The 17,294-nt window shown below is 57.8% G+C and overlaps 1 protein-coding gene across 2 annotated transcripts in view; it reads right to left on the reverse strand.

Annotated features, from left to right (window-relative positions):
- The window catches only part of BICRA (BRD4 interacting chromatin remodeling complex associated protein), an 81,816-nt gene that overhangs the window by 9,936 nt on the left and 54,586 nt on the right, over window positions 1-17,294 (reverse strand). For both annotated transcript variants that reach the window (XM_039245869.1, XM_039245879.1), the window contains exons 2-7: window positions 15,452-15,552; window positions 14,052-14,097; window positions 13,920-13,962; window positions 12,312-12,377; window positions 7,989-9,935; window positions 7,060-7,236 (exon numbers count right to left, since the gene is read on the reverse strand). In XM_039245869.1, coding sequence (XP_039101800.1) covers window positions 7,060-7,236; window positions 7,989-9,935; window positions 12,312-12,377; window positions 13,920-13,962; window positions 14,052-14,092 — 2,274 coding nt within the window. In that variant the 5' untranslated portion in view covers window positions 14,093-14,097; window positions 15,452-15,552. The remainder of the gene's footprint in view (window positions 1-7,059; window positions 7,237-7,988; window positions 9,936-12,311; window positions 12,378-13,919; window positions 13,963-14,051; window positions 14,098-15,451; window positions 15,553-17,294) is intronic.

Here is a 17,294-nt window from a genome sequence, read left to right on the forward strand (position 1 = left end):
TCCAAGAACTGCTCTCTGATGACTGAGCCACGTGAACAGAATACCTAATTCTAAAACTTAGAAAAAAAAGTTTTAATTTATTTTTTTAGTTTATTTTTTCAGAGAGAGAGAGAGAGACGGTGAGCAGGGGAGGGGCAGAGAAAAAGAGAGGCAGAGAGAGAATCCCAAGCAAGCTCTGGGCCCATGGCGCAGAGCCCGACGCAGGACTCGAACTCACAGAAACCATGAGATCACGACCTGATCACGACCTGAGATCACGACCTAATCAGATGCTTAACAGATTGAGCCGCCCAGTCGTCCCCAAATTAAAAATGTTTTAAATGGATTGGGGGGGAAAATTAGGCTGAAAGAAAACTTCACAACCCCCCCCCCGCAATGTTACCGGCGGCCCCCTGCACGGATTTATTTTTCTTCTTTGTTCTTTTCTGTGTTTTAGAAATTCTCTAAATCGCCAAGAAAGGAATTTTACAGTCATGTTTTAAAAAACTACCACACGAGTGGACTGTCACCAAGAGTCCTACTGCCCAAATGGAGACGGCATTCCCAGGGAGAAACCCACAAAGGCACGACCGAGTCAACGCTTTCCATCAAATGCTAGGGAAGCACAGAGGTGCCCTGATCTAGAAGTTCTATTTCTAGAAATCTACCCTGTGGGTATCTTCCCGCCGACATGCACAGCCTGGGTGCCAGCATATTTACAGGAGTGTCATTTGCTAACATGCACAGGAACCCACCTTCAGTGCTCTCTCCAAGGGGGAAGCCATCAATGAATCACAACGTGTCCATCTCACGAAAAATAGTAAGACTACAGGACCCTGCAGCCTACGGGCCAACTCGGGCAGCCTGGCCTATCATTTCGTACGGCCCACAAGCTAAGAAGAAGGTTTTTATATATTTTTAGACGGTGGAAAAGAAACCAGAAGGAGGATATTTTGTGACTGGCGACAATGATAGGAAATTCAGATTTCAGTGTTCATAAATAAAGTTTTATTGGAACACGGCTGCGCTCACTCATTTACGTGTGGTCTACGGCTGCTTTGGGGCTGTGACAGAGGCAGCAAGGCCCAAAATGGTCACTAGTGGCCTTTTACAGAGTGTCTGTCTGTCTTCTTTTGCCCTGTGGCAATTTCAACACGCCTTTTGCCGTTCAAGCATCTTACTATGTATAAGCTTATTCCTCACAACAACCTCGTGACCTAGATGCTCTGATCGTCACCCTCGTTTTGCAGGGAAGGAAACTGAGGCACAGAGAAATCAGGTCACAGAGCCTGTAAGTAGAGTGGGGGTTCCAGAGTTCCCATGCGTGACGACTGTCCCATAGCTGTTCTGCGGGACAGTGGTTCTCAAACCACACCGAGTGCCCATTAGTAATGGTTCTGGTCATTTTGGTGGGTTGTGACCAGCATTTATAAGGAACAGAGGAGGGACTCCCGGCTGGCTCAGCCCATAGAGCGTGTGACTCTTGATATCGGGGTTGTGAGTTCGAGCCCCAAGTTGGGTGCGGAGATTACTTAAAAATAAAATCTTCAAGGGGACACCTCGGTGGCTCAGTCGGTTGAGCGTCTGACTCGGTTTAAGCTCAGGTCATGATCTCCCGGTTTGTGAGTTTGAGCCCTGCATCAAGCTCTGTGCTGACAGCTGCTTCGGATTCTGTGTCTCCCCCTCTCTCTGACCCTCCCCTGCTCATACTGCCTCTCTCTCTCTCAGAAATAAAACATTAAAAAGAAAAGTCTGCAAGTCACGGGTCTAAGAGATATCGCTGAATGAGCAAAGCAAGATACAGAAGAGCAGGGTGGTGCGTTTGTGTGTGTAAACACAAGGGGAAAGTGTGCCCACAGGGGCACACACGGGCTGTCCCATTGACCTGGGTCCCAGTTCAGATGACGAGGGGGACTAACAGGTGTACAGGGCGGTGGCTCCCAACCCAGGTGCTTCTGTCCCCATGCGACACATGACAATCTCTGAAGGTCTCCTAACTGCAGACGGGGTGTTCCCGGCAACACGTGAGTGGAGGCCGGGGACGTACGTGTGTGTTACAACGCACGGGACGGCCCCACAACAAAGAACGACTCGGCCCCAAACGTCTGCGGGGCTGCGCTATGATGGCACAAAATGGCACTCTACAAAGAAACTGACAAGGGTGGGTGTCCATGTGGGGCCAGGGCCGGAAATGCCACGAAAAGGAAGACTCACTCGAATTAACCGTACACCCTTTTTTGTTTTCAAACTGTATATATATTTTTAAGTTTATTTATTTTGAAAGAGAGACAGTGCAAGCAGGGAAGGGGCAGAGAGAGAGAATCCCAAGCAGGCTCTGCACTGTCAGCACAGAGCCTGGCACGGGGCTTGAACTCACAACCTATGACATCGTGACCTGGGCCGAAACCATGAGTCAGACGCTCACCCCCAGGTGCCCTATAAACTGAATTTTTTTAAAAATGTTTTATTTATTTCTAGGGGAGAGAGAGAGAGAGAGAGAGAGCGTGAGCAGGGGAGGGTCAGAGAGAGAGGGAGTCACAGACTGAAACAGGCTCCAGGCTCTGAGCTGGCAGTCAGCACAGAGCCCGACGCGGGGCTCGAACCCACGAACCACGAGATCATGACCTAAGTGAAAGTCGGACGCTTAACCGACTAAGCCACCCAGGCGCCCCTAAACTGAATTTTTAAAAAATGTTTATTTTTGAGAGAGAGAGAGAGAGAAAGAGCACGAGCAGGGGAGGGGCAGAGAGAGAGGGAGACATAGAATGTGAAACAGGCTTCAGGCTCCGAGCTGTCAGCACAGAGCCCGACGTGGGGCTCGAACTCATAGACTACGAGATCATGACCTGAGCCGAACTTGGACGCCCAAACCGACTGAACTCCCCAGGGGCCCCAAAATGAATTTTTTAAACCATGTCCAAGTAACACTCTTTGAATAACAGCAACAAAGGTCATGGCTTTTTTTTTTTTAAGCCTACTATAAACACGACACAGGAGGCCCTGAGCTCCCTGAGCAGGGTGGTCAGTGTTCCCTCCCTGAAGATACAGTCAGGGCCCCACCAAGGGCAGGGCCAGGGCTGCCTCGCCTGCACCTCCCTGCGAAAGGCTGGGCACGAAGCAGGTGCCTGGGGAATGCGGGCTGCATAAATGAACCCCTGACAACGGCGGCCTGGCCTGGGAGCGGCTGGCGCACGCGCGCACATGCACAGACCCGTCCGTGAGCAGGGACACGGCTGAGGTTTCTGCGTGCCTGTATTCTTCAGTCCGTCCACCTGCCGCCCGTCCACTGGTCCATCCGCCCACCCACCCAGCTACCTGCTCACCCAGCAAACATTCGTCGAGAACCTTCCACCGTGCCATGCGCTCTCGTAGGCACAGAAGTCGCACCCAGCCTACTCTGTGCGGACCCGCGTGTGTGCCTAGGAATTGGCTCTTCTGCAAGCCACCTGCATACGCTGACCTTTCTTCTCAAAGGTCGGCCACAGGCTTTGTTCCTACTGATACTGCTAATGACACGTATCTGCTCATTGAGAGCCCGCGCTGTGCAGGCCCCCCCACCCCCGCCCCGTGAGGCCGGTGGCCGCGTGCCCATTTTACAGACAAGTAAACTATGCCTCAGAGTGCCTGATGCTCAGCAGAGCTGGACTTCACACTCGGGCCTGGCTTTCCCAATCCCTCAGGTGTTTCTGGCAACAAACCATTAGGGTTTGAATCGCTCTGTGCCTCTGTTTCCTCACCTGTAAAATGGGGATAATAATACCACCTACCTGGTGGAGGTTTAAAGGAGATAAGCTTGTAAACTGTTCAGGACGGCTCGGGGAAATACAGCTGAACCTTGGTGTGCGAGCACAGTTCATTCCGGAAACACACTCATAATCCAAAGCACTCGTCTACCAAGGCGAATTTTAAGAACCATTGGGTCAGTTGTGACATGTGATGTTCAGTGTCACGGATGACCCGTGTTGCAAGACCTCGCTCGTTTATCGAGTTAGAATTTATTAGAAATGTTTGCAAACCCAAATGTCTGCGAGAGACACTGCCGAACAAGCTGCTCACAATCCAAGGCTTTACAGTAACAGAAACGCTGGCATCCATGAAGTTATGACCATAATGGCCACCTCCTCCTGCCTCTAATCCTTAAGCAAGCTCCAAACTGTTCCCCTGCATCCTTCTACTTCCCTCTGTCATCATCGTGATCACTTTGAAGCACCGTCACCTTCTCGCATGACCTCTGATCTCTGGACCTCCATTCATAGTGCCCACGAAACTGCCTTCCAATGGAAGCCATTAGGATCACTGAAAGTCATATAATCAGACAATGCCATGCCCCAAATGCAAGCTCTCCAGCGGTTGCCAGGGCCAAACTCATATTGGCCCACAAGGCACTGCCACCCTCTCTGACCCTATCTCACTCTACCCCTCTTCCAGCCTACTTTTCGTTCCTTGACATCCCAAGTTCACCCTTGCCACAGGGCCTTTGCACATGCTATTTCCACATACCTTCTCCTTTTTCCGGCCTTGGCTTAAATACGTTCTCCTCCCAGAGGCTATTCCTGCTCACCCCCCCTAGGGCAGGGCCCTCGCCTGTCTCTTCACGGGCACCCTGCTACCTTCAACGCTTTCCTCTAGCAAGCTGTTTACCTGCGGCCGAACCGCATCTCCTACGAGAACGTTCTCTCCCTTTGATTCCACCGGCACAGAGCCGGCACAGGCCAGGTACTCGTACATGTGCTCCATCTCTTCCGTAAATGGTTTCCTCCGTTGATTTATTCAGTACATGCTCCATGAGTGTCCACGGTGCACCAGGCACTGGGGACACGGCAGGGAGACGATGGACAAAACTCTCTGTCCTCATGGAGCTCACAGTGTGGCGAGAGCAGGGCAAACCAGGACACCAGACAGCCGGCCACACGGTGGCGAGTGCCACGGAGAGACGTGAACGAGGCAAGGGCCAGGGAGGGCTGGCCTGGAGGGTGCCGGCTACGGCTTGAGACGGCGTGGCTGGGGAAGGTCGTGGGGAGTAAGCAGGTGCCCCAACGTGTCCTGGTTTCCCCGGGATGGTCTCAGTTCTAAAACTACAAGGTCCCAGGGCGCTGGGGGGTTCAGTCGGTTGAGCGTCTGGCTTTGGCTCAGGTCATGTTCTTGCGGTTCGTGGGTTCGAGCCCCGTGTCAGGCTCTGTGCTGACAGCTCCGAGCCTGGAGCCTGCTTTGGATTCTGGGTCTCCCTCTCTGCCCCTCCTCTGCTGTGCTCTCTCTCTCTCTTTCAAAAATAAACATTAAGAAATGAAAAGCCCTGCCTGCTAAGAACCTCGTCAGTACTGGGTACTGGAACAATGGGTCACCTCAGATGTGCTGTGGCCCGGCTCACACCCACGGCGCCTGGGGGAGATTCTATAACCCCCGGAACAGCAGACCATGGAAGGCTCGGCCGGAGCAGCTGCTTGCTAGAAGGCCCGCATCTGGCCCGCTCCAGAAGCCCTCCTTCCAACTTGGGTTGTGGCCAGGCCAGGCGGCTCCTGGCTTCTTGTCCCCTCCCCCACTCTGCTTCTCCTCTTGATGTAGACATGGCCTGATGCCATCTTGGCCTCGTGTCCTAGCCCGTGACTCTGGACCCAATCCTGCTCTACCCCGCAGTAACAATTAAAAAAAAAAAATACTGACAATAATGAATATTTACCGCGTGCTTCCACTGTGCTAAGCACATGTTAACTCGTTTACTCCTAATAGGCCTGTAAGAAACTATTATCCCCATTTTCCACAAGGAAACATCATGGTTCGGCAGGTCCAGGGGTTTCCTCAGTCAGCACAAGGCCAGGCACGTATTAAGCGCCCTCTTCCCCCCAGTATCTGTTTAAGGAAAGAAACAACTGGTTGCTTATGGTCATGTGGCAAATAGCAGACCCTGAGAGAGAAATGGTGGCTGTTTAAGACCAAAGCACATGTTGTTTTCTGCCACCGTCACCTTGCCTATGTTGTGGCCTTCTCCTTTGCCTCTCCTAATCTACCCATCCACGAGTCCTTTCTGGATAAGTACAACATCCACCCTATAAAAGCACTCTCATGTGCTTATGACTCACACGAGACAATGGCCAATTTTCCCAATATGTAAAGAGTTGCTACAAATCAACAAGAAAACGACCAAGAGTCCAGATTTTAAATGGCAAGGCGTACGAGCAGCCAATTACACAGAAAACACAAATGGCTCTAAACCTACGAACACCTGCTCAATCTCATTCTCAGTAAAAGACATGCAAACTGAAACAAGACAAGGAACTACTTTTCACCTGCCAGACTGGTCAAGCTCAGTACACTGCTGAGGCTGAGGAGCAACCAGCAGGCATGGACAGCACACTGCTGTTAAAGGGTGCACCAATTTATACTCCACAGAGGGCAATCTGGCAGCATCTGTCACAACCGCAAGTGCAAATGGTCTGTGACAGACCCTGCACTTCCCTTTCTAAGAACCTGCCCCACAAAGTGACACAGAGATGGTCATTCTTTGCAGCTTTGTTCATAATGGCTAAAGGCTGGAAGGGACCTAGCTGCTTGGCAACAGGGACCGGTTAAATGAACACCCGCACATCTGCTCGGCAGAGAACGGTGCAGTCTGTGAAAGAACGAAGCAAAATCTCCAAGATGAGCGTTTGAACGACAGAATGTGCAAACCAGCCTGCTGAGTGTGCTATCGTTTTTGTGAAAAGTGTGAAGAAAAGACTCCAGGAGAAAGGGCTTTTCAGTTAGGCCTCTGGTTATCTTTTGAGATACGAAGGTTCTGAATGTGTTACTCATCCATCCAGACAGGAAAATGGTAACTCTAAGGGGCGATCGCCTGCCGTGTGCACCCCATCTGTGTCCCTGCCTACAGTGTGTGGGGGGGCCTGGCTCTGGTCCTAGGAGTCCATGGCTGCCAAGAGACTTTCAGGAACATTCTGGGGAGCAAAGGAACACCTTTCCCAAGCCAGCAAGACAGAGAGGCAGGCAGGGCAGCCAGAGCGAGGAGAGGAGAGGGGTGCGGGAAGGAGGGGGTCGCAGGGCAAGGCTCGGTCTGAGCTGGGGCAGAGGCTGCTGGGGTTTGTCTACCTGGGGGGCCGGCGCCGGGGAAGCCTGGCTGTCGGGGGCCTGAGGGCCGAGGCCAGCTCCTTTGGCGGTGGGGGTGGTCGGGGCTGGGCCTTGGGCGGGAGGCGGGGCGCTGACTATGACCGAGGCGGGCACGGAGAGGTGGGGGCCGTCTGCAGAGAGGGGCTGCTGGCTCCTCTCCTGAAACGGGTGGCCCGCACAAGGTCAGAAGGCCACCCCTCGGCCCCCTGCAGCCTCCCGACCCCAAGACCCCGGCCTCCCCAGTGCTCCAGAGCAGGGGGGGTGGTGGGGACGGGGCGCGGGGGCACTGAGAGGCCGGGGCAGCTAGAAGCCCCGGGTCCGGGCACCAGGGAAGCCGCTACCCCAGCCGTTCGTCTCACTCAGGCCCCATCAGGCCTCCGGCTTCACCTCTGTCTGCCCACCTGTCTGTCTGTACCTGGCCCGGCTCTGTCTGTGATTCTCACACCCTCCAGCAGGACAGCAGTCTGTCAGCTAGCCGGTCTCCCTCCTTGTCTTTCAGTAGGTCCCCGTCACCCTCTGGCTGTCCCCTCGGGGACGCACGCATCACCGGGAGCGGGGCCTCCCAAGCCCCTCCAGACGCCCCCCTCCCAGTCACTGCCTGCACTGCACACACCTGCAGCTCTGGTCCCAGTGCCCCCTGTCCCCCGCCACACCCCCAGTCCCGCCCCCTCCCCACCCTGACCACGCCCTCTCCTGCCCCGCCCTGGCCACACCCCTCTCCGCGCCCCGACCACGCCCTCTCAGCGCCACTCCCTCACCAGCCCCGCCCTGGCCACACCCCTCTCCGCGCCACTCCCCCGTCCCGCCCCTCCCCTCCCTGACCACGCCCTCTCCGTGCCACTCCCTCACCAGCCCCGCCCTGGCCACAACCCCCTCCGCGCCACACCCCCCGCCCGCCCCGCCCCGGTTACCTGAGGCAGGAACATCTGCAGGGAGTCCTGAGTGAGGATGGCCGTGGTGGCTGCAGAAGGTGGCTGTCCCAGGACGATCTTCTCTGGGCTGGACGCCAGGCCCGGGCTGGGCTGGGGGGTGGTGGCCTGAGGCGGGGCGGCGGCCTGAGGGGTGGGGGCCTGTGGGGGGGGCTGCTGCGCCTGCGGCTGCTGGAGGCCCAAAGGCAGCGGCGTGCTGGCGGCGGGGGGCGCCTGGGGGGCCGTCTGCACAGCCAGGACGGGCGCCGCCTCCCCGGTGGCGGCTGGGGCGGCCGGCTGCACCAGCCCGTCGGGGGCGTTGAGCATGGCCACGGCGCTGGGGGGCAGGGTGACCCCCTGGAGGACGGTGGTGGCCGCGGGGCCCGCGGGTGCCGGCTGGCTCTGCGTGGGCAGGCTGCCGGCGGCCAGCGACACGGGCATCTGGAAGAGCGCCGGCTGGCCCACCTGGATGGGGGCGGCCGAGAGGATGTGGGCGGCGCTGTGGGCGCCCGAGTGGGGGGCCAGCACGGGGCCCAGGCTCAGCGGGCCCGCCAGGTTCTGGTTGGTGAGGATGGGGTTTGCGATGAGCTGTCCGCCCGCGTGGGGGGCCGCGGCCGCCAGGATCTGGCCACCCACGTTGGTGGGCAGGGCCGACAGTGTCTGGGGCAGCTGGACGGCCGGCGCCCCCGGCAGCAGGAACTGGTTCTGGCCCGGCAGCATGTGCTGGGCGGGGATGACGATGCTGCTGCCCTGGTTCAGCAGGTGGACGCTCATGGGCTTGCTCAAGGCCCCGGGCGGCTGAGGCGCGGCCGCCCCCGTCGTGGTGGCGGGGGGCTGCTTGAAGACGTTGGCCTGCAGGGCCGGCGCGGGGAAGCCGGACAGCACCACGTTCTGGCCGGCCTTGCCCGCCGCCATGAAAGTCAGGTTCTGGGGCGCCTTGGGCTGCTGCGGGAGGCCCCCCGCCTCGCCCTGGATGGTGAGCGTGGTGCCGGCGGGGGCGAACGGCTTGGGGGTCAGCTGGTAGAGCTTGGGGGGCAGCACGCCGGCTGGCTTGGGCTGGATGGGCGTGGGCGTGCGATGCAGGATCACATTGGGCGCGGGGACCAGCGGCGACGTGCCGAGGCCGGGGGCCACCGAGGGCGCCGCGCCGGCCGCGGCGGTAGCAGCCCCCGCCCCTGCGAAGACCGAGTTCCCGTTGAGCGTGGTGGCCACGGCGGTGGGGAGGTTCTTCTGAATGACCAGGCCGGCCCCCTGCGGCGAGACACCAGCCGACGCCAGGGTCACTGGCTCCGAGGGGCCGGCCGCCGAGGCCAGGTAGCCGCTGACGGGCACCTGCTTGGCCAGGAGCTGGGACGTGGGCGGGTTGAGCGCCATGACCGGCTGGCCCACCACCTGGATGGGCGCCAGGCCCAGCGTGGCCGCCGCGGCGCCCCCGGGGCTGCCATTGGGCAGGCCCTGGAGGCCCGGGATGGGCTGGAGGGTCACATTGCCCAGGCCCACCGGCTGGAGGAAGGGCTGGACGCTCAGGGCCTTGTTGACCACGTCCTGGGGCGGCACCAGGGCCTGGTGGGTCAGCACGGCGGGCGGGGCCTGCAGCCCCAGCAGGTCGGTGCCGCCCGGGAACAGGGCCTGGGGCCCAGGAGCCACGGCCGCGGCGCCGCCCGCCCCTGCCGGGCCCGCCCCGCCGTCAGCGGGCTGCAGGGTGGGCAGCTGGAAGGGGCCCAGGTCCAGCTCGGCCTCGGCCTCGAGGGTCTGCTCGGTGATGTTGGCCTCTTGGAGGCTCTGCTGGAGGATGTCACACGGCTGGTCGGCGCCCCCGCCTCCCCCGCCGCCGCCCCCCGCCGCCGGCGAGCCCAGGATTGCATCTTCCAGGAAGTCTAGGTCCACGCTGGGGGCCGGCTGCGTGGGCTCTGGGCTCAAGTGGTTGCCAGAAGCTTCTTGCACATGGAGCTGGAGGCCGGGGAGGGTGGGAAGGGAAGGGAAGAGCAGAGGTTAACGAGGGGCTGGCTCGGGCGGGGCTGAAGCAAAGGGCACTTGGTGCCGCAAGATCAGACAGAGCGCTCCATCTGGAAGTGGCTGGACCCGGGTTGGAGTCCCAGCGTCCGCTGGGCTTCACTGGACAACCTGGGGCTCACTTTCTCGGGCCTCGTTCCCGTCTGTACACGTCAGTAGGATGGAATAAAAACTATTCTTTAAGGAGCCAGAAAGGCCCATAAAATTCCCATTTGCAATTCCCACACTCAGGAGCACTCCGCCAGATGCAAACGTCTTCCTGACTCTTTGGGTAGCGAAACCTGACCAAAACCGTTAAGGGGCTCCTGGGGAGGGCCAGAATTTGTCCATGAAATGTGACTCCTCTGGAGTCTGAGCCTGGAATGGGGAGTGTGCATGTTGTGCGACGTTCCGCACCGCATTCCCGGAACCTGAAAGAATTCGGGGCTCTGAAACAGCCTGGCCCCAGAGCCTTTGGGGTGAAGACACGGCTGTGTTAATTAAGGACAGCAGCCACTGTCGGGGGCCTTACTTGGTGCTGGCTGCGCGGAGTCTGACACGTCTTCAGTGCCTTCCACGCTGTCCCAGATTGCGAGCCAGGACATGCACGGCCGGTATAAGTATGAATATTGGAGCAAATGCTGCACAAGCAGTGGTTATGCTTATAGCATGTGATCCCCCCTGATCCTTGATCAGACGATGATCAAAACGCGGAGTGTGACACATCTGGAGCTCCACCAGGCTGAGGGCTTGCAGCGGGTGCGCAAGAGCCATCGTCTAACGTTGTTATTATACCATCCATGTTGTCGTTGTTCGTAATGAGCTCAGTGAGGTGGGCACTCCCCCCCCAACCCTCCTTTCCCAGATGGAGAGGGGGGCGCTTGGCAAAATGTGGGTCATGATCAGCCTCCAACCCAGAACCAGACAGTCTGAGTTCTTTTTTTTTTTTTTTTTTTAAATATTTTTATTTATTTCTAGGAGAGAGAGAGAGAGAGACAGCATGAGCAGGGGAGGGTCAGAGAGAGAGGGAGACACAGACTCTGAAATAGGCTCCAGGCTCTGAGCTGGCTGTCAGCACAGAGCCCGACGCGGGGCTCGAACCCACGAACCGCGAGATCATGACCAAAGCGAAAGTCGGACGCTTAACCGACTAAGCCACCCAGGCGCCCCTGGACAGTCTGAGTTCTTGACCACTAAACGGCCACAACCAAATCTGACCGGTCATGACCTTCACTGCCATCACAGACAGAAGGCTTGAAGCCTGACCAGGGGCCACGTGGGCATTAAAAAAAAGGATGGTAGGGGCACCTGGGTAGCTTAGTCAGTTGAGCGCCTGACGCTTGATTTCGGCTCAGGTCATGAGCTCATGGTTCGTGGGATCGAGCCCCATGTCAGGCTCTGCGCTGACAGCACAGAGCCTCCTTGGGATTCTCTCTCTCCCTCTCTCTCTGTCCCTCCCCTACTCTCTCTCAATAAATAAATAAACAAACAAGATAAACTTAAAAAGGATGGCAATGTGAATAATGATCGCAAAGTAAGAATCCAGGCTCATTGCTGTTCCTGGGTCTATAAAGTAATCACATGAGCATGATATTTATTTGTTGGGTTCTAGGTTAATCATTTATGCTATGACAGATAAATTATTCAGAACGTATTATCACAGCTGTTGTGAGCACTAAGTAACAATGACTGGGAAGGGCTTGGCGGCATACAGTAAGTGGCAGTTATGACAAGAGGGAAGAGGAAAGAGACAGGAGGGGGAGGGATGAGGAGAGGGGGCTTGGGGGGAGGAGGAAGGGAGAAGCAGCAGAAGAGGGAGAAGAGGAGATCAGCTGGCACCATCAGGCACACAGTAGGTGCTTAATTAATGTCCACTGCATTCCCTACTCTGGGCTTCGCCTATCACCCCTGCCTCCATTTTCCAGAAAGAGTAAGGTCTGCATCGGTCAATCTCCTTCCCCCGGGTCACACCCAACCACAGTGAAGCAGGGATGGGCCCCCAGGCCCCCAGCTTCTCAGAAATGTCCCCCGGGGAACCCCAGAGCTGGGATCTGCCTCAGCTCCCCAGAACTGCTCTGTCCCAAGTGACCCATGAGGCCCCAAAGCCAGGGACCCAGGACCCTCACCTTCTTCCCGAGGAGCCCGTGGGCAGAGCCAGGGTCATCCTACCTGGCCTGGCCTCACCTCTGCCCCATGCTGCCTCACCCCTTGCCCTCCTCCAGGCAAAGTGCTTCAGGGCATGCACGAGACCCCCTTCCCTCCCGCCAGCCACCACCAGGGGCAGCCTGGGCTATGGCTGAGATCCTACCCCCCACGAACACCTGAGCCACTTACCCCAGGACCTTCATAGAAGGCACTTTGGGCCTCCCCGGGGTTATCCAGGAGGTCATCGCCATCCAGCTGCAACAAGACCCGCCCCACCCAAGGTCAAAGGTCAGATGGGCAGCGGGCTGGCCCTGCTCTAGAACAAAAACCAATTTAAAGTCACACTGGACCAAAGGACAAAGATGGCACGTGGGGGTTAAGCATCATGGGAAGCTCCGCCTCTGGAAAATAGGTCCCAGAGAAAGGAGCTTGGTGGCGTGTTTAAAACCCAAGGCGTCCCCAGCACTGAGTACAAGGCTCTCCCGACATGCCAGCCTTGACCTCTAGACTCCTGCCTCCATCCTATGCCCAAGCTGAGCCCCGCCCTTCTTCTCTAGCACATCCTTCAGGACCGTCACATTGGCCACCTCCTCCCAACAGCCACCGTCCCTCCTGACTAAGTCACTCCTTTCTCTACACAGTCCAAAGCCCGGCGTGCCCCACCATCCCCCACCGTCTGGGCACCTGGCACCCATGCCCAGGCTGTCTCTGGGAGGACAGGGACCTGTCTGATCCCAAGGGGCCGCTCTAGCGCTTGATGTCCACAGAAGGGCCCATGGAATGTGTGTCCACAGCTGAGCTTCCCTGGTTTCTCTCCCCCTGGAGGTCTCTCCAGGGCCCTGGGTACCCGGCACAGCCAACGGGGCCCCCTGCCCTCATGGAATCCACCCCCTCAACTCCTAACCTCAGGAGTCACAACCCACTCAAATCCAGGAGGCATTCGGACACCCTCCTCCTCAACATCTACTCTACCAGTGGGTCTAGGCGGCTCTGCCTTCCAGACAGACCCCAAAGCCAGTGCCTGGCGCCCCCCGCCCCCTGCGCCCGCCCACGGCCCTGGCCACAGCCCTCCCACTGCGTTTGCCCTCCCACTGCGTTTGCCGCCGCGCCACAATTATCTGACGCTCCTCCTCCCAAGAAGTGGCGCTCCATCCCCCTCCCTGCGATTAAAAGCCTTAGTAACTTGCTTCTAATGAACACAGTGTGACGACAGTGACAGTGTGTGACTTCGGAGGGGAGATCCTAAGAGACCCTGAGCTTCCTCCTGGCTCCGTCCCTCAGGTCACTCCCTCCGGGGGAAGCCGGCTACCATGTGCCGAGGAGTCAGGAGTCGAGCCCTCCAGCCACAGAAACGAGTCATTGTGGAAGCATTTCCGCCAGCCCCGGACAAGCCTTCAGATGACAGCGGCCCCAGCTGACATTCTGACGGCCACCTCAGGAGAGATCCCTTGCCCCCACGCCAGACGCACCCCGCTAAGCTGCAGCCCAAGTCCTGACCCTCAGGAACTGTGAGAGCGCTAACAAACTTCAAGTCACTAAGCGTTGGGATAAACACAGCCCCAGAGAACGGATGTGACCCCTCACGGCTTCTACTTCCTGCTTTGTTCCGGACCCTGCATGACCTGTGACTCTTGTCCACTCCAGTCCCCCCGTGAGGGCGGGGATTCGTCTTCTCTGCTCCTGCCGTGACCCCGGGGCCCAGCTCCCAGAAGGCACGAGGCACAGGTGCACAGACCCCAGGGGACAGGTCTCTCAGCCCCCTGCCCCAGGGAGGCCCCTCCCTGCCCCGGCGCTCACCTTCTCGGATCCATGTAAGAAGTCATTGAGGGCCTGAGGGTCACTGAAAGACAGAAGGGGAGAGACACTGAGGAGGTGAAGGGAGGGGACACAGGGGCGGGGTGGGCAGGGCAGAGGGAGCCTGTTACTCACCAAATCACGTCCAGTAAGCACCTCCCGTCCTCATCATCCATCGCCACTGAACAGGGGGCAGGGGAGACAAGGTCAGACACCATGGCAGCACACCAGGACCCTCCCTTCAGGGAAGGCTCCCTGGGCCCAAGGTCTCTGGAAGGCCAGGTGTCTGTTCTCTTGAGGCTACAGGTGTGGGTGGGGGCGGGGAGCATCTTCCAGGAGCCCTCCCCCTGCCACCAGAGACAGCTGCCTTTTCCTCCTCCCCGACCTCTGCCCCGGCATCTGATGCCCACGAGGATGACATCAAGCAAGGCTAAGTGAGCCCTGATCGCGTGCGGGCCTGTGCCAAGGGCTTCACGCACACGTGACTCCCAAGAGGGGGGTCCTGCCATCCCCACCTGGCAGGAGAAAATGGGGACGCAGAGACCGTCATCCATCTCCCAGCCAGCAGGGGGCAGAGCCAGGCCCTGGAGCCAGAGTCCAGCCCTGGAGAACAGGGTGGGGCAGGGATCTGCCCTCCATGGGAACCGTCCTGAACCTCACTGAGGATGTGGTGACTGTCGTGGGTTCCCCTCCCCCCAAACACACACACACACACACACACACACACACACACACACACACACAACCTCACGTGCGCCCCCAGCTGGTTAAAGCCCCTCACCTCTGACAGCATTCTGCGACGGCCACCCCAACCACCACCCCAGCTCCCATCAGCCCCCAAATACTGTGGGATGTAAAGAGCCCTGGCAAGGGGCTCCTCACGTTTGGTTCAGGGTCGCCTGTGAAAACAATGCCCCAGAGACTCTGACAAAGGCAAGAAACCCTCCCAAGGTCCACGGGAAACACACGTCTGCACTTCATGGGCCCTGGGCTACCAACCCCGGCCTGGAGCAGGGCCCACGAAGCTGGCAGAAACAGATTCCCGACACACGCCACGGACTCTGCGTTCCGGAGCTGGCCGTGGGGACCGCCGGGGAAGGGAGGTCCTTCCCCGGTGCTCCTGGCATTTGGCAGTGGTGACAACATGTTCTCTCCAGCTCCACACCCCAGCCCCACCAACGGCTTCCTTCTTCTGGGCCTATGAGCCCCGCCCTTCCCAACCAGCCCGGGGCAGGGGTGGGGAGGTGGGGAGGGCCCAGCCAGGGGACAGAAAGGCAGGATCTGCAAAGCATCCAGAGAAAAGGGGAAAGTGGGGAGATGGTCCCACCTTCGGCTGGCATGGAGGCAGGGGGATGGTCCAAATGACCTGGGGCAGGGGCGGTGGGGGAGGGTCCAAGGCCGGAGAGGGAGGGGCGAAGCCAGGCTCTGCCAAGAAGGAATGTTCCTTCCTCGTCCAGGGGTCAAGGTGGGCCCAGGGAGGGGGAATCGGGGACATGCGCCCCTCGAGGCACGGACTGGGACCCTCGGCCGGTTACCTGCGCTACAAACGAATCATGAAGGGAAGGAGGGGGTGTCCACTCCAGGTCTACGCGGGGCCCCCAGCTGGGGACTTGAGGAGTGTCCTTTCGGGGGCCAGCTGTGGAGAGAGAAGGAGAGGGAGGCTGTGAGTGAGAAAGCCAGTGACGGAAAGAGGTGTGGCGAGGAAGGAAAGGATCAAACACAAGTTTAACAGCACGAGACACAACAGTGCGCGTTATCGTATAGGGGACGGGCGCAGAGTGTGGCGCCGGCCATACGGAGCCGCCGCGCTACAAGCTGGAACTGACGCTATAATTTATCAACGCTTCGACCTAATAAAACAGCCGATTTTTGTTATCTGAGGCGCTTATATTCCGCATGGCAGCCACAAGTGTCCAGTTGTGGGTATGGCCCGCGTCCTCCAAGCCCCCTGCTCACATTTTCATCAGCCCATCACGACACCACCTTAGTTTAATGGTACTTCGGTTTCAAGCCGCCCAACTTAACATAAGCTGTGGATTCGTTTACACCGAACTCATGGCCGACAGCGGTGTAACTCGTGCTGGAAGGAAGCCCGTCTAATGCACATATTTCCTCCGGAGCGCACATCACAGCCTGCCTGCACTTGGGGACCCTGGGTGGCACTTGGGGACTACACGGGGAGATTGTTTTTAACAGCAAAACTGCCAACAATGAGAAGGCAAAGCGCTGCCTCGTTCAACCTCAGCGGGAACACGTGCTTTGGGCCACTCAGATGTTTCACGTATCCCCGATTGACCAGGAGGGTGTCTGTCTGCCACTGGGTTGAAGTGCTCTGCCCAGAGGAACCCATTTCACCTTTCCTTTCTTTTTCTTTTAAATGTTTTCATTTATTTTTTTGGCGGGGGGTGGGGGGGAGTGGAGACACAGAATCTGAAGCAGTTTCCAGACTCCAAGTTGTCGACACAGAGCCCAACATGGGGCTTGAACCTACAAACTGTGAGATCGTGACCTGAGCTGAAGTTGGACACTTAGCTGAGCCACCCAGGTGCCCCCCTTCCCCATTTCATTTTTCCCAAATCCCTGACTCAGGCACCTTTTTTTTTTTTTTTAAAGGTTTATGTATTTGGGGGCGGGGCAGAGAATAAGCAGGAGAGGGGCAGAGAGAGAGAATCCCAAGCAGATTCTGCATCACCAGCACACAGCCCAACGCAGAGCTTGATCCCATAAACCGTGAGACCATGACCTAAGCCAAGATCAAGAGTCAGATGCTTGGGGCGCCTGGGTGGCTCAGTCAGTTAAGCGTCCGAATTCAGCTCAGGTCATGATCTCACAGTTCGCAGGTTCAAGCCCCAAGTTGGGCTCTGTGCTGACAACTCAGAGCCTGGAACCTTCTTCAGAATCTGTACCTCCCTCTCTCTCTGACCCTCCCCTGCTCACACTTTCTCTCTCTCTCTCTCTCAAAAAAAAATAAAACATTAAAAAATTTTAAAGAAAAAAAGAGTCACATGCTTAACCCCCTGAGCCACCCAGGCACCTCATGATGCAGGCACTTTTGTTTTTTATTTTTTTTTAATGTTTATTTATTTTTGAGACAGAGACAGACACAGGGAGAGCAGGGAAGGGACAGAGAGGGAGACAGAGAATCTGAAGCCGACTCCAGGATCTGAGCCGTCAGCACAGAGCCCGACGCGGGGCTCAAACCCACACACTGTGAGATCACGACCTGAGCCAAAATCGGATGCTTTAACCAACCAAGCCCCCCAGGTGCCCCTGGGGTGGGCACTTTTATTAGCCCCATTCCACAGAGGGGGAAACTGAGGCTCAGAGCAGTGAGCAATACACCCAAGAGCCCTGAACTGCTAAGGGGCCAGGCTGGGA

Source organism: Hyaena hyaena, unplaced genomic scaffold (assembly GCF_003009895.1).
Source record: "Hyaena hyaena isolate Hyena2069 unplaced genomic scaffold, ASM300989v1 scaffold_9, whole genome shotgun sequence".
In the NCBI taxonomy this organism is placed as follows: Eukaryota; Metazoa; Chordata; class Mammalia; order Carnivora; family Hyaenidae; genus Hyaena; species Hyaena hyaena.